At 35.8% G+C, this 17624-nt stretch overlaps 2 protein-coding genes across 3 annotated transcripts; one reads left to right on the top strand and one right to left on the bottom strand.

Moving 5' to 3' along the window:
- Positions 1 to 27: 27 nt before the first annotated feature.
- LOC135692250 (uridine diphosphate glucose pyrophosphatase NUDT14) lies at positions 28 to 11684 on the top strand. Its single transcript, XM_065210338.2, has 4 exons — positions 28 to 216; positions 4308 to 4351; positions 5618 to 5682; positions 6013 to 11684. Exons 1-4 carry the CDS (start codon positions 64 to 66, stop codon positions 6465 to 6467), a joined length of 717 nt encoding a protein of 238 aa, XP_065066410.1. The 5' UTR covers positions 28 to 63; the 3' UTR covers positions 6468 to 11684.
- On the bottom strand, positions 10677 to 17169 carry LOC135692237 (proline-rich protein 5-like). 2 transcript variants are annotated; one of them, XM_065210318.2, is made up of 2 exons: positions 17009 to 17169; positions 10677 to 11891 (listed from the first exon to the last, which is right to left on the bottom strand). In XM_065210318.2, exon 2 carries the CDS (start codon positions 11839 to 11841, stop codon positions 10966 to 10968), a length of 876 nt encoding a protein of 291 aa, XP_065066390.1. In that variant the 5' UTR covers positions 11842 to 11891; positions 17009 to 17169; the 3' UTR covers positions 10677 to 10965. The 2 variants fall into 2 exon arrangements, with proteins under 2 accessions (XP_065066390.1, XP_065066398.1); XM_065210326.2 differs by lacking the exon at positions 17009 to 17169 and adding an exon at positions 13213 to 16987.
- Between the last annotated feature and the right edge of the window lie 455 nt (positions 17170 to 17624).

A 17624-nucleotide genomic window follows, 5' to 3' on the forward strand; every position in this document is an offset into this window, starting at 1 on the left:
CCTTTATTAGTATTACGAAACGTGACGAAATTGAGGCTGCTATAGGAGTGAGACGAAGAATGAATGGTGGGCTTAAAATGGTTGCGAAATTCAAAGAGACTTTGGAAACACTATTGGCTGCCTAGAAAAATGCAGAATTCTAGTATTTCCGATCTGGAGGTAGTTCCATGCGTTGATTCGAAATACGTTAAAACGTCGAGAGCAAAATTTAAGCAGGTATGAAGGAAGTGTTTGAACAAATACACTCGAACTGTGTGCTATGATTTTTATTTTTCATCCATCCTCACAAGTTTGATTTTTTTTTGCAAGTTAGTTTCATATAATTCTGATTCAGCTAGGGATATAAGCATTTGTCTCCCGATCGAGAGAAATAAACGATATTCTCCCGAACTGGAGAAATTTCAAGAAAATGTCTCCAGATTGGGAGAAGAAATCATACTTTCTTTTTCTCCCGATCGGGAGAAAATATCACTCTTTTGACAAAAATGCACGAAGAAACTTCTGGCAGGAGTTTTAAACATCATATTTAAAACATACACCGTCAAATATATATATATATATATACATATATATATATGTATTTATATATAGATGATCAGTAAAAAAACAACTTGATTAACGTTTCGCAATATGCTTCTTCAGAATCAATATATATGTATATAAGCAAGGGCAGATTTTGTAACAATAGGTTCTTTGGTTTGTTTACATTTTGTTGACTAGCCAATCAGAGAGCTCTATTTCTATGGCGTCATCTTATGGTAATGGCGGATGGAGGGGTTTGCTGTGGAGAAAACCACACCCTCGTTTTTTCCTCGCGACGAAAATATACTTTGAGAAAAACTCGAGATTTTTTGCATCCGCATAGAACGATAAATTTTACATGTAATTTTATTGGCACTAAGCTCTGCGTTTTCTGCTCTTTGCGTGATCGCTCGCTATTGACATCCCTTTTTGCACGTCCTCAATTGCTCGACGATCGATTGCACTTCCGCACAAAAACAAATTCAAAAAACGTTATAGTTTGCATCTGTACAATATTATTTGACAATATAACTGGAAAATAAGGTAAATTGTACTAGGAAAATGAAAGAGTTAAAAACGAAATTTTGAGCATCGCCCTTTGTCAAGTTATAGAACAAATTTAGATTGGCAAAAGGACTTTTCAAAAATACATGAGGGTCCACCAGATAGTTTATAAGAAACGATAATGTATTTGAGAAACCATTCCAAGATGAACCAAGACATTAAAATGTTGCCAACCTTCTTCATTTTTTTCTGTTATTAGCTTTTGTTGAAATATGAAACCTTTGCAGTACAATCTTTACGCAAATAAACCAATGTCAAATCAACGCAGAGCAGAAAAGTCAGGTGGTTAGAACTCAATTACAAATTGGCCAATGAAACATTATAATTTTTTATAAACTCGTTCTCAAGACACAAAAACTTTTGAAAAACAACGTGTTTACTTTCAGTTGGGAAGATTATTTGCACGGAGATGCCAACAATCAATTACAAATCATGTATAACATTTAGTAACATTTAGTAACATAAAGTTGAAAATCATAACTTTTAAAATCTGTCCATGAATATTGCAAGAAGCAAAGTAAACAATTACAAATGTACACTCGTACTTATCGATTTCAGCAAGACTTGCAGCGGTAAAGAAAGCAGCTTTTGCACTGAATAAAATGCCTGCTTTTCAAGAACGTTTATGGTCTGGTAAAATGTTACTAAATGTTATACATGATTTGTAATTGATTGTTGGCATCTCCGTGCAAATAATCTTCCCAACTGAAAGTAAACACGTTGTTTTTCAAAAGTTTTTGTGTCTTGAGAACGAGTTTATAAAAAATTATAATGTTTCATTGGCCAATTTGTAATTGAGTTCTAACCACCTGACTTTTCTGCTCTGCGTTGATTTGACATTGGTTTATTTGCGTAAAGATTGTACTGCAAAGGTTTCATATTTCAACAAAAGCTAATAACAGAAAAAAATGAAGAAGGTTGGCAACATTTTAATGTCTTGGTTCATCTTGGAATGGTTTCTCAAATACATTATCGTTTCTTATAAACTATCTGGTGGACCCTCATGTATTTTTGAAAAGTCCTTTTGCCAATCTAAATTTGTTCTATAACTTGACAAAGGGCGATGCTCAAAATTTCGTTTTTAACTCTTTCATTTTCCTAGTACAATTTACCTTATTTTCCAGTTATATTGTCAAATAATATTGTACAGATGCAAACTATAACGTTTTTTGAATTTGTTTTTGTGCGGAAGTGCAATCGATCGTCGAGCAATTGAGGACGTGCAAAAAGGGATGTCAATAGCGAGCGATCACGCAAAGAGCAGAAAACGCAGAGCTTAGTGCCAATAAAATTACATGTAAAATTTATCGTTCTATGCGGATGCAAAAAATCTCGAGTTTTTCTCAAAGTATATTTTCGTCGCGAGGAAAAAACGAGGGTGTGGTTTTCTCCACAGCAAACCCCTCCATCCGCCATTACCATAAGATGACGCCATAGAAATAGAGCTCTCTGATTGGCTAGTCAACAAAATGTAAACAAACCAAAGAACCTATTGTTACAAAATCTGCCCTTGCTATGTATATATATATATATAGAAATTTGTCCTTGTCTTTTGATACTTCCGTAGCACAGTGCTCAATACGTTAGCACGTAGAGCGTGATCTCCTGAAGAGTGAGTTACTCACGAAACAGGCTTGTAGAGATAAACCATGTAGTTTTACTTTCTTCAATCTATGATATATATATATATTATATATATATATATATATATATATTCAATAGCTCCTAACTTTAAAGTTCTTTAAAAATATAAATAGATACTCAATAAAAAACAACTTGGTTGACGTTTCACTATAAGCTTCTTCAGAATAACTAACACATACATCTGGAGCGTAAAATAAGGAATACGAAACAAAAGAACAAAAGGTAACACATTTTACAAGCAAGAACAATAATCGCTAATTTAACAACATAATGATAGTTTCTAAGCCCAACCGGAGGTGAGAAAAGATGGATAAATACAATAGATAAAAGAACAATAGAACAAGTGCGATAGCAGATGGTATAGCATGCAGAAAAGTCCAAGAAAAAGAAACGGTAAATGCTGTCTGTCTCAAAAAAAAAGAAACTAGGTTAATAAATATAATAAATATAGAATGCAAAGAAAAGAAAGAAAGTAGATAGAAAACGTGGAAAAAATAAACAGAAGTAACAAGGAGAAAATAAACAAAAAGATAGGAAATGAAAATAAAACTAATATATATGTGTCAACTAACCTAATTTTAAGGCCCAGGGGCGCAAATGTTTCTAACTTATACTGCCAGAAACTTTCACGTATTCTACCATTCCCATAAAGTCTATCTATAATAGTTACTTTAATATCTTTGAGAAACCCATGATGATCCTTCCCTGCAAAATGCCGGAAAAAATAAGCCCGAGGTACACCCGAAGAGCCCCCGATAAACTTACAATTGCACGCCTTGTAGTTATTAAACCTAAGCCTAAAAGGCGTGCAAGTGCTACCCACATACTGTACACCACATACTTTACATTCCATAAGATACACAACATTGGACGAATCACAATTAAATGAAAAATTTATCTTTTATATTCCTTATCAGTTATATGTGAAGTAAAAGTATCAATGTCACACATAACATTACACACTTGACACCGAGACTTGCCACACGGAGTACAACCCTCATTATGCCAAACCCCTGCCCCTCACTATGAAGTTTAGCCCTAACTAGTATATCTTAAGGATTCTTACACCTCTTAAATGATATCAAAAGTGGCTGAGGAAACACCTTCCTATGCTCTTCTGATACTGTAAGCATAGAATGAAGTCTCCCGGCCACCTTGCCCAAATTATTCAAGGCTGGATGGTATGTGGTAACATATGGAACCCGCCCATTCCCAATGTGTTCATGTTTCCCATTAGCCTTATCCAGTAGTGTAACCCTATCCTGCCTAATGATGCATAGCAGGTCAAATTTTTATGAACATATTTGTTTTCTCTGATGGTGTCACAGATTTGCAGTCTACTATATGGTTTGTTATATTGGCTATAAGTTTGATATAAAAAGGACTCTGCTAATATTGTTTTGAATATGTAAATGTACAAATAGTATGATTTGGCACATGGAAGAAAGTTCATTTTGATTTTTTTTTGGAAACTGAAAACAATTGTTTCCCTGCTATGCTAGGCTTAATGTGAAATACTTCCAAGTGCTTTATATGGTTTTGGAAAGAACTAAACACTTTCATTGTTCAATTTTTAGAATGGCAACCAAAGGACTTGGGATTATGTTAATGTTCATGATGCGTAAGTATCACAGCTAATTAAAGAAAATAGAGAAGTTTGTTCAAAGTTACATTTCTTGATCAATCTAAATAGAGATTCTTTTTGAAGCCCTGGGCCACATTGGTAGTGACAATTTAAATATGTTATCAAAAGTTGCATATAAATATATAGTTTTGATGATGTGTAAAACCTTAAGAAAAAAGTCTAATTTTCTAGACTAATGAGTGTTTATTTAACTAAAACATTTTTAAAAAGTAATGTTTCAAGATGAATTACATCCTGGTATTTAAGGAACACTGGAAATTTTTCTTCACAAAATATTAGAAACAATAAATTCACAAATTGGTGTAAAGTTGGTTGTTAAAAAGTTAAAATTTGGTTGACAAAATCTTTTCTGATTTTGTATCAGATCTTTTCTTAGAATAGTCTAAGCATTTATGGTTGTACAACAACTTTATACTGTGTATCAAACAACGCACAATCTTTTTCATCACCACTGTCTTCCAAGAAACCTTGTATCACCCTTTTTGTCACTGCTTTTACTCTGATTGTGAACATCTCACATAGTTCAACTAAGCCACAAAAAGTCTGGGAAAAAAGTATCAACATTTTTTGCTAAAATTGAGTTTATCACCCTTTTGAATGAAGGTCTCTTTTCATCTTCAGCTTGAGATTTGACTTCTATTAATGGTTGAAACCCCCTTCCTTTTGGAGTTAGAGGTAGCAATAAACCTTTTTGACACAAGCCATCTAATATTTGACTTTTCTATGCTTTAGCATGCATAGAACTGTTTTATTGGTTTTATTATAGCTCGCTGATTATTTCACCTTTTGTCAAATTTGGCAAAATCAATTGACCATGAAAATTTATTCTTTTTGACAAATAATCAATTAAACAAGAGATTATAACCAGCTTATTTTGGCAAAGGAAAACCAAAAAAGAGAGAATATTGTTCTGATGTGACTGTTATTACCAATACCATTCTTTTTTGTAAAATTAAAGTATAAATTTGTGCAAAGTTGGCAATTTTTGCGAGAAGAACGTTGTTGTACAGACAACATGAGAATGACACTTATGTGCATATTGCCAGATAAGGGTAAATTCAAATCCATACCCCTTGTAAGGGTAAGTTCATAAGGGTAAGTTCAGCCATACCCCTTGCAGCAGAGAAGGGTGCTGAAAAGCTGTTCTGATTAAAATGGATTGAATTTTGTGAATTCTTTCTTCTTTTCCTTTCCAACAGTTGCAAGATTTTTTCTTCATAAGGTATATGTTGTATTTTTTAGTGTTGCGATCATGCTGTTTCATACAACCAGAAAAGCATTCATTCTTGTTCGACAGTTCAGGCCAGGTGTTTAATACGACAGTATTTTCTTTCTAATTACCAAATTTCCTGACTCATTGTCAGATATATTTCAAGCTTCATATCAGAATTAGTTATCATGGAATGATAAGACTTCTTCAAATAAGCAATTTATCTCGATTTTTGCCCTTGAACATGTTCATGAGCTTGCTAAGGCAACCAGCGATTGTCTCAAGAGCCATTCATTTGTTTTATGCTCGTTTTTTAAATAAAACAATGTCGTTAGTTTTATTTAATCTACCTCGCTCACACCATGCTCACGAAAGCAATATACAACATTCTTTTATGAGTTATCTTTTAAATATCAATATTTTTCAGCTCTGTACATGTTTTTGAACAACGAGGCCAATGGAAAAGAGAGGAGCGATTTGTCAGAGGAAAAAGGAGAGGTGGCCATAACTGCACCATTTCAGTCCGCTGTCACCTACGAACTATGTGCCGGGATAGTTGACAAAAGGAAAACTTTAAAGGAAATTGCAAAGGAGGAAGTTTTAGAAGAGACTGGGTATGAAATATCAACAGATCAGCTGGAAGAATTATTTAGTTGTCGTGGTGTTGGAACTTCTGGGAACAAGGTTAGTCTGTTTTATGCTGAGGTTAATGATGAGATGAGAGTTGGTGAGGGAGGTGGTAATCCTGATGAAAATGAAGTTATCGATGTTGAATATTTGCCTTTGGAACAAGCCAAAGATTTTGTTTTCGATGACAGCAAAGCAAAGCCTGCCAGTCTTGTTGCTGCATTTATGTGGTACTTTTGGAAGCACAAAAACTAATAGTTGTTTTTAAACTTTTTTGAAATTAATCAAGAAATGGTTTTTCCATTGAAAAAAACAAAGTGTTTAATGTTAGTGAAAAATAGCAAACTGTCACAGACAGCCACTGTAAAAGTAGTTTGATTAAATGAATATTGCATTTGATAAAATAATTTTTGCCTTCTTACCCTATGCAATATTTGAAAGCACTGATTTCACATATAAGATATTTAACAATAATGAACTGTCTGAAATTGAAACAGCAAATCAGAATTCGGACTTTGAGGTTCAGTGGAAGCTCAGCTGTAAGGTTGATGGAACTATTATCAAAGATGATGCTTTTTTAATCAGCTAGGGACCATGCTACGACAAGCGGAGGCGCTAGCTCTTTGGAGTTTGGGTAGGGTATGGGCGTAGTCTGCGAGATATTTTGACACACCTCATATTCTCTTTGCATCATTCTGGTACCATGTACTTATATGTGTTTTTTCCCCAGACAGATCTTTAATAATTATTGCCAGTACATTTTATCAGTTGTGAAGATCACTTTTTTATTTCTATTATAAACACGAAAACAAAATACAATATTCTGTGCCGTCCACAGCAGAAATAGACATGACGTCATCTGGATATGTCTATGAACGGCAATCAGGTGCGGATCTAGCCAAAATTTTGACCGGTTTTGCGGTGCTTTACCCTGTGGCAGCCCTGTGTGTTATTGGTAAATGAATATTGCTAAAAGTTGCTAATGAGGGTAGTAAAATGTGATTAATTTGCCCCTACTTTATTTAAAAAAATTCTCACAACAATTTTTCTCTATTCAGCATGTCCTTCGATCCTCTTCTTACAACTGCGATTTTAATTTTTATGAATTTTTCCGAGAAATAAAGTCTAGTCCCGCAATACAAAACCTCAGATTCTTATTTGCATCCTTATTTCATTTTGTATCATTTTGTGTTAAAGCGTCCACACTTTCGAGCTATTGATATCGATATCGAATATGCTTTTTAGCAACCGTTTTTTTTCGCATAAGGGAAACATATGGGCACCGGTTTTCACAGGTTTTCAGAAAACAATAGCCACCGGTTTCAATTTCGTCGCATAGATAGCATACTCCAAACTGTCACTTCGAGTGGCGATTTCCTCGGTTTTGAATTCCTCGGATACTTTGAGATAAAAGATGAATTAGGAAGCTGGGAACTCTACCGGAATTTTGTCGGGGTTCAATTTAGTATGTAAACAGAAGAACTGTAGCCGGTCAGGGAAAAATGCAGCAATTATTGCAATTGAAATTTTAGATCAAAAATTCAAGATTTACAGAGAAACATAGCCCAAATCGACCTGCTTTTTTAAACCTGTGCAACCGGTCTAGATCCGCGCCTGAGCACTTAACAAATACTTTGATAGTGAGCCTATAAAACAAACCATTTGTGAATCAGGACACCATTTCATTTGGCAGGTGCTAGCATGCGCCAGTTTAGGGCAGGCGAATCATGGATTTAGGGTAGATTACAGGTATATTAATGGCGGCATTAGATAACAAGATAGGTTAGGGTATGTGAGTTCATATGGCAAGCTATACACTGGGTTATTGGTGCTGATGCCACGATTCACAAAGGGCTTACTTAAACCAAAACCCAACAAATATAAGAGGTCGCTAATCGTCAAGTTTCTACTTCAGTATCACTATCACTTGTATTGTATCACCACGACTATCACTTGTAATAAATTTTAAAGGAATTGTAAAGCCATCCTCTCCTATAAAACAATTTTCCTATGTTGCCAATTTTAGTTGAGTTCCATTTAGTTCATTTCCTATTACATACGAATGTCATTAGGATGACAATAACATTCAAAATCTGAGTAATGAAGTAATGAACGGACGATTCAGCAGATCCATAAGAAAATTCTTATACAGGTAGTTACACAACAGCCTTTTGGTTCAAAGGAAATTTTTTTATTTTGATTTATAAAAATCGTTTCATTAGCAGCAGTTGAAAGCTCAAAATGTTTGAGCTTGTTTTAAAATGTAACTAATTCTATTCCAAGATTTCATACCTGCAAACCTTATAGGGAGGGGGGGGGGACCTTATAGATTTCAAGACAAATTGCAAAGTGTCTTTGCGGTTCTGAAGGAATAAAACAGGAATTGGAATTGCTAATTTTCTTTGGAAGGGGGTACATACATTTGGCATATACTGGTTTGATTAAAGCATCGTAAGTTAGTCCCCAGGCAGCAATTTCATATTTAAGAAAAGAGATGAACAGCAATACAATGAAGCAAAAACATTTGTAGGTAGAATGTAACAAACTTTGAAGAAAATAGCAAATGTTCTTGATAACTTTTGGAGAGTTGAAGTAAATTATGCTTTCAAGAGAGATTTTGCAAAGAAATATTGTCAAAATGACAAAATGAATTTTTTCAACATTCAGAGCACGTTTATAAGTATCGTTTATAAGAGCCACTTTTTTGTTAAGAAACTTTTGAATTGGCTCTTAATTCCTGATTCAAAGTAAATAATGGTGTCCTTCGCAAAGTTAAAAATGCTAATTTAGAAAATGATTGTGAAATATCATTAATAAAGGTAAGAAAATAAGTGGATCAAGAACATGTAAAATGGATTTGTAAAATGTAAGTGGATCAAAAGTAAAAATGCTAATTTAGAAGATAATTGTGAAATATCATTAATAAAGGTAAGAAAATAAGTGGATCAAGAACATATCTCATTGGGACACCGCTCATGTAAGACTAAGATAGTTCCCATTGTCGCCATTTACTGATACGACAGTTTCTTGCTATTCAAACTATCCATAATTTCAGCTTTGCTAAGAAGTGTTTTTTGCTTCTCGCAATAAATGGCTGTAAAATGAATCTTCAAGAAGAAACAAAAGGAAAACGACAACTTTTGTAATTTGAAAAAAGTTGAATGAAGAAAATAAAGTCATTCTGGCGCGGATTAAAAGTATCAATCAGAGGAGAAAAGACAATTGTCATTGAAAAAAGAATTGCATTAACCGTGCTTGGGTAACCAAAATATTTTAGTTTATTGAATTTTCTGTTTTCTTTAAATATACTGATTGCCGTATAATTGTTAGATTGGCCAATCAGCTTTTGCCCTCAGCATTATAAATTTAGCCCATAAAACGTCACACCCGTCCATGCGTTACGGTGGTATTTGCACAGATAAGGGTGGGGAGGGGTATTAACTACTGCATTTCATGTTGTCATGTTTGTGAGACTGAGTTTCAGCGGGGTGAACGCTTTGGAAAGTTTTTCTCATTTCCAATTGTGTTTCTGACCATTAAACGAAATGACTGGAAATTGTACGAGAATGCAGTCTACAATTTCTGTTTCTGCCGAGACTCACAGTCTGAGCTTTTATATGTACTAATGAAATTAGATATTTGCATTTCCCCACCCCCTAAACCCTCAGAGTCAGCCTCGATTCTGTGACCCCTAGGGTTATTTGGAGGATCAATTGAGATGTAGAATAGAGAAAAGGGTGCTGCAGAAGCCAAAACCACAACCAGATAAATGGCCTCCTTCAAATTTCAGTATTTAACAAACCCTAATGACGACAACAAGCCAAGTGCAGGAAAATCGGTGCAAACCATGTCAGGCACAAATTAGCACACAAATACGCAATTAAGGCGTAGTTTAGACAGCGCGTTATGGGCGCAGCGAATTAAATTCAATTAGATGCGCTCAAAATGCGCCCGTAGCACTCTTCAATTCATTATTTGCTTTTAGACAGCGAAGCGAATTGAATTGATTCATATTTTGATTCAAAACTCGCTGATAATGCGCCCAAGTGAGCGCATTATGAGCGAATTCAATTATTTGCTTCGCTCTCGGATTGAGTCAGCGAATTAAGAGCGCATTAAATTGACACTCACAATATTTCATGGTCAATAATTTAATTCGCTGCGCCCATAAAGCGCTGTCTAAACTACGCCTAAGCCTATCTTTTAGTGACGTTTTTAAATGAACTATATTCTTTAAATAAAGATAGATTAAACTTTCTAGACAATGATTTCATTTTCTGAAAGGCTGTTTCATTTGGCTAGTTATGCGTGCTAAAATGGCTCATTGGCGATAAACGATCCTCTTTCTACCAGGGAGACGTCTATCCTACTCCCCCTCTTCATCACCACTCCAAGAAAGTCAACAAGTTTTTTCATAGCTTGATTACTTGCCTAGATTCATGAGCACTTTTAAAGAAACAACAATTTGAAACGTCGATTTTTTTTATCAAATAATGAGAATTTTCGCAATGTTAAAAAATTATGAAAACCATACGACATAATGAAAATTCATTTTAAAATTAGTTTAAATAAGAACAGCATTAAGAAATAAAATCAAAACGCTTTATCGTTCTACAAGTTCGATTTGTAGGTAAATGAGCTCAAAGATGCAGCAAAAAGAGAAGCAGTGGTTCTCCGTAACTCTCCTTTAAAAGAACCATTGCTTTTATCCTGACCATGCTGGTTTGAATCAAAGCAACGCAGCCTAACTCCTTCACCTGCATGACATTGCAGGAAAGTCGTCTCCAGTCCCAACCGTCAAGTAATGAAACATATCAACATCCAACAGTGAATTGGTCAAGTCAGAAGTGTCACTGTCCCTCGAGGAGGATCTTCTTGTTTTACTTTCTTCGTTGAATGTATGTGACCGTGAAATCTTTCGAGGTCCTTGATTTTTAGGCTGATCGGTTCCGGAACTTTGGCGTCGCACGGCAAGCTTTTCCCCACGGTAAAGTCCGTTAAAGCCAATGTAAGGCGAAATTAATCTCGCGACAAGAGATTCTAGTTTCAGGTAGTTTTGATTCGGTGGGTTAGAGTCATGAACCCCTGCAAGAACCAAAAGCATTTGTGTAATATCAGAAGGTATTTTTTCCTTTGGAATTGCTCTTAATGTCTCATCGATGCTTGTCTTAAGCAGGACGATATCACGAAAACCGACCAAGGTTGTCTTTCGAATTGACAGTCCCTGTTCTTGAATTGGATAGAAAATTGCCAACAGTGTTGGTAATATTGTTGTATAAAACTCGCGCCAAACTGTTGCTAACTTCTCGATCAAAACCATGCCAGTCTTCTCTTTCACTCGTTCTTTGAGAATTATCATTCCTTTTTTGAGTATAGAGTCCTGATAGTATTCACAAATGAATCTACCGAGGTCGGATTCCAAAACATTGCGAACTTTTTCGTTTAACGTGTCGAGCTCCCTGCCTTTTAACTTCTTGTCGTGAAAAAGCCCCGTGACAGAGTGTTGCAAGCTTTTCCAGTCTTCGTTGTTTATGGCAGCAATAGACTTAACTGGCTTCACTTTCACATCAGAATGAGTGAGATCCTTTTTCCTGGGTAAAGTTATATATGAAAGCTGATTGTAAGACATCGTGTGCTTGGTCTATGCAGCAGAGTTTGTGGGCATTCCTTGGCGCTCCCCTAGGGTTTCAAATCATCAAATCAAATCAAAAAGTCACATTCTTAAAAGCAATTTTGCTGAGAAATATTCAATTCTGACAAAGAATTGAAAGAAAGATCACAATTCGAAACTTTGAACGCCCTTCTATAATCAGACGACAAAGAGAAAAGATTTCATGAAACCCTTATGAACATCCGAGAAATATCTTGTGTATATCAAGCGTGTATTTTGTACGATATTCCTAGAAACTATTCGATAAAAATTCTCATATGATATCAAATCCGTTTGATTTTATTCTGAATATCTAATGAAATACGAAATAGTACCGACGCCCTTTATTTAATTGTTTTCGCACGGTTTAGCAAACTCGTGTGACCCTCTGACCAAGAACAAGATGGCTTCTGTCTGCGTAACACTTCAGGTATGCAAGAATGTGAAGAATAAGTAAAAAGGGAATTTTAACGATGGAAATTTTCATTTTATTGCAGTCAAAAATGTAAAGGCCTTAACGATAGCTATTTGTTGCAATTTCAATTTTCATAGATACATTTTATCTCACAAGCCTTATCTTTGGCAGTATAATCCAACAAATGTGGCCATGGAAGAAGATTAGAGTGGTTTTAATAACGCCTTGAGGACAGCAATGGTGGGAATCTGCGGGGGCTTCAACCACCAACAATTTACAAATTTTTTCACTCATCCAATCAATTATTTATAGTCTTATACTTAATCATATTGAAAATATTTTATTGGGAGTTTCTACTTAACCGTTATGAAGAAAAATTTTCTTTGAGTTTTTTAATAATAGCAGCCAGGCCGAGATTGCCTATAAGACAATAATATGACAAAAATTTATAATAGAAGGTGAGAACAAATTACAAAATCAAATTACAATGGGAGGTGATCGCAAGTATATTTTTACCTCTACATAACTAAGAAATTACTCTAACACAAATAGATTCAATTTTCAAGACAAGTATTAACCCTGATATATCGCGATTCCATTCTATCAATTTCATAAGCCCTTCCAAATAAAGGTATATTTTGCAGCTGCAATTCTCGCAAATTAAATGGCACCTGATTGCTACAGGAGTGGGCTTTCCCTACATTAACAGGGATGCAAAAGGTTTCAACGCAGCAAGATGTCTATGAAAGGTATAATATATCTATCATTTATCAAGAACGAATCTGTAGAACTTTGTTTCAAGACAGATGAACGACTAAGTTGTGAAAAAGTAAACAAGAAAGCTTGCCATACGGATCTATTTGCAATGAAAATGAATTGGACGACACAAAGCCGGAAGAAACTAAACGATCGAGCCCTTCTTGAGATGTACTTACATACGAAGAAGCCTCACTTGGCAATGGCAATGTTTCTTTTTTGTTGAACTGAACTACCGTGTCAAAACAACTTGTCCCGGGAAACTAGGCCGGCAGAGAAAGTGAAAGGTATTCTCACACTTTGCTTTCAATCAGAAAAATATAAATGAGGCACCTGCAGAATAATTTTTAGTCGGAATCTCGAAATACACTGGTTATTGCGCAATTGCGTTTTGCAGAAGACGAGCTTCCAATGTTGAAATGCATTTGCAATGATCAATTTCAACGTGACTGTGAGTTTAGCCATAAACTATTAAAGAACCTGTCAAATGTGCTGGTGAATTTTCTAGGATTAACTATAAGGTCGTTTAATGAGAACTGAAGTGGATTTTATCGTTTTCACCGCAAAGAATCTAAATGAAGCATGGAGCTGCATCTAATTCCATTTGGCCACTACTCGTCAACACATACACATGTAATTAAGGACATGCAAACGCTGTTATCAATGTCAGATATGTTTTTACGAATTTTTTTATTCAAAATGGGAATCAATCGTCCAAAATGGGTTTCATTTGATGCCCCTCCCCCCTCATTTGAAGCGTGCGGTCAAGGCACAGTGCTCTATGTGTCACATGGTTGGCGTGGTACACCTATAGCCCGGCTTGCCACCTAGCCCCCTTTGTGAACAGGATAATACATCACCAGAAAAGTCTCTAAGGGGAACGATTTAGATAAGAGTGGAAAAGATTTTTTAACAGCTAAGCAGTCTAATTCCACCTTCTAGAAGTCTTTGGCGATTTCTCATCACCTGCTTCAAAGTCGGAAAAACCCCGAATATCAACTGTGTACGATAAATTCAGAGCGGTTGCTGTGCTGGCAACTCATACTAAATCTGTGCTGCCCAGTAATGGTTCCCGCAAAAGAAGACTTGTTCGGTAATCCAAAGGAGATTATTTCGAACTTTATTTACACAATTTAGAGCGAAAATGGAAATTTATGGTAATATTTTTTGGAGACGCAAATTTTAAATTTGGTGGCGACATTAAGCTCCCAGCGAGATATTTCTAGAAAGAACTTAATCTAGAAATGTAGAACGGTTCTAGAAGACTGTGAAGCTTTGCTAAAAGAAAACGAATTCCTTTTCGCAGACAAGATAATGTTGCTGACCATTTGAGAGACCTTGGAAAGAATATTGCCAATATCTGGATCAAATGTCTACTCCTTTTTGGAGGGTGCTGAATTGATAGTGTTAAGGATATAACAGATTGTTTCTGGCAACATTGAGTGGTAGTGAACTCATCTTAACATCTAAAATGAACATTGAAATGAAGGGAATGTGCCCGTTCGATACCGCTCATGCATTGTAGCAACTTACAACCGCCCTGTTCTGTAAACCAAAGCGTATACTGGCAATGAAACTTCGCCGACCGGTATTATGGCCTATACATATATATGTAATGCAGATATTGTTTACAAATCAATAGTTAAAATTTTGTGTAGACTGAGCTCAAAGATTGAAAAGGTTATGAACTGCGAAAGAAGAACATTTCCACCAGAGACTTAGCAAGGTGTATTTTCTTGAGCAGCCTATATAGAATTTGAAGTCTCCAGGAATGACGTGGTAAGAAGCCGTTAACAGGAAGAGTAAGAATACAGTTACTTAATTTTAATTTTCCTTCCTAAGATGGTTTTATGTTATCTTCCTCCTAAAAATATACAAAAGCAACTGAGTGATGAGCTAATTGCAACCCAAGATTAATCATCATCGCAGCATTATACTCTAAATAACAGATGGTTGTGACAGCACACACTAAGAAGGAACAAATTTATCCAATTGATTGTATCTATTCGAAACAAATTTGAAGGGAAGGGTAATTCATTGTACAAAAGTATTTTAAAAACGAGTGGTAGCTGCATTGAGTTTATGTGTGAAAGAGTCAACCCCAAACAACAAGCCAAATAATATTGTTTGCTAGACATTTGAAAGCCTTGACAGTGTATGACACTTAGATAATTTCGTAAACCTTGGCTAATGCTAGACTGATGACATAACCAACTCAAAATAAAAAGTTTGCAGGTGTTCAGAATTCTTGAAATAACCGAATAGAAAAACTAATAGCAGCACTGAGCATTGACTGAATCAATTGTCTTTATGAAAGTAAAAACGTTTAAAGGCGTAGTCTCTAGCCACATCCTAGTAAGCATGTTAAAAAAGGCCCTGATTAGCAAAGCAAAACAGCTACGATACATCAAGAAAAGTTGTTTGCAAAGGGCAAATTTCCGTGAACACCAGCTACTGATATACTCGGGGAAGAATTAGAGTAATCTTTGGATGCCATTTCTTTGGCAACAGACTGATAGAAATGAAGCACATTCTTACCTGGGGGTGGGTGGGGTCGTGTCGTTGGGGCTTCCATAGCAATGTTACTTGGGGATGCGCCGCGAGCAAGGATATACTTTTTCTGAGTTTTAGTCTAGCCAAGAGTATACTTTCTCAAAGTAGGAATTTCAACCTGACAATCAATTTTTGTTGATAATAAGCTAGTAAGTACAACAAATTGACTCTTGATACTTCTGAGTTTGGGCAAACAATTTTGAGATTTCTGCTAAATAGCTAGAAAATGTGTCTAGAAAAAGGTATTATTTTTCAAGAATAAGCTGTATGCCAACGGTATACTTTTTGCAGAAATTGGTCTAGCCAAGGGTGCCAGTTGATACTGCTCGTGGCTCCAAAAACAGGCATTCAAGTGCTACAAATGACCCAACTGGTAACCTAAGCTGCCCACTTATGGCTTCATACCCGACATTAGGTATGCAGCGATGTCTAATTGTACGACTGATCGTAAAAGTTTCATCGTAAACCGTACGTCAAGTTTCATCGTAAAAGTTAGTCTAGCCAACGGTACCACTTTGAATGTGCTCGAGGCAGACCCCTACTGGACAATTAGCCACCTCCACATTCTCTCGTCTGTTGCAAAGTCCATGAGTACTGGCACAGAATTTGTATTGGTCCAAAGAGTTAAGATTCTTGATCTGAAATCTTATACTAAAAGGATAATAGCCTTAAGATATGTCAGATAAGCTGTAAACGCGTGGATAGAAATCCAGGTGTGTTTGTTAGGCCTTTCAATGTTTCCCATATCCACAGACACAAGACGACAAAGCAGGTGTCCTATTCTTTTTCACCAAACGTTCACGGATACCAAGTAATTTTTACGAAGCAAACCTATAACTTATTTATTGCAGTTCTCGCATAGGTCTCAGTTCAATGTCTTCTTCAGATTAAATTCATGCATTATTATTCTAAAAATAGAAGCTCCTTGTGCTACTAATAGAGAAAATAATTTACAGGAAAGGCGAAGGGATATATACCAATAAGTATTCTTTCAAAGAAAGTCCAATTGAAAGGACTAATTTCCTGTCATTTTTTGCAGGTTGAATCATTGTACAAAATAGACATAAATCCAATTTCTAACCAATCTTTGACCACATCAATATAGTGACTTTCCTTTTGCTTAAATCAGCATTAAAGTTAACTAACTGAGGAAATATTTGCTCAACTTTCAGTTATCCTAATTTCGAAAGATGTATTTGCTTGCTTCCACAGCAACAGAAATACTTGGCATAAGAATCTAACTGACAAAGAAACGCTTACTTGAACAGCAGAACATGTAGCAAATCTTAAGTAAACAGACCGGGGTTTTAGCGTGAAACTACATGGCAGGTTTCATCAATTCGTTAAAAATCGTTGCGAGGTGAGAAACAAAGCCAATGCCAATTCTATAAATACAAGAGATATGCTTGCATTTCTACTTACTAATCCAACATTTGAGGTGGAGAACCAGGCAATCTAGTAGTGTGACCTCTGGTTGCGTTTAGGCTTATGTGGTAAATAGAATCATGCAGAGTTTTCCTTTAGTGTTGATATGGAATCAGCCCACAATTCTTCGCATCTTCTCGCTCTTAAGACCTAGCCCATGAGTTAGGAATTAATGAAACTTATTGTTTAAATTTAACAACGGAATGCTTTGTTTGTTGGCGAATTGTGGTGAAACGCTTGATTTCACCTGCGTTTGAAGCGATTCATTAAAACCGCATACTAAAGATCGTTTGCATAAATGGCTGTCTGCCTACGACCAGTCAGTCAAGCAGCTAAAACATAGACTACGGTGAACTTTACTAGGAATTTCCGCCCCCTTACAATTTCTGCCACAAGATCGATGCTGCCACGACCCGATGACGAATTGCAACCATAGAGATTGTTGCAACGGGCAAACCAACGTAGCACCATTCTAATTAAATAATCTGGTTAATGAACAATGCACCAATGTCCATTCTCTGAATTCGCTTTGTTCTCTTGTACATTAAATTCTACAGGCTGTCGAATATGCTCTGTTTTCTGAAATCTTTGTTTTCAAGTAATATGATGTCAT

This window comes from Rhopilema esculentum, chromosome 10, assembly GCF_057945365.1.
Source record: "Rhopilema esculentum isolate cy_ngs chromosome 10, ASM5794536v1, whole genome shotgun sequence".
Lineage (NCBI taxonomy): Eukaryota > Metazoa > Cnidaria > Scyphozoa > Rhizostomeae > Rhizostomatidae > Rhopilema > Rhopilema esculentum.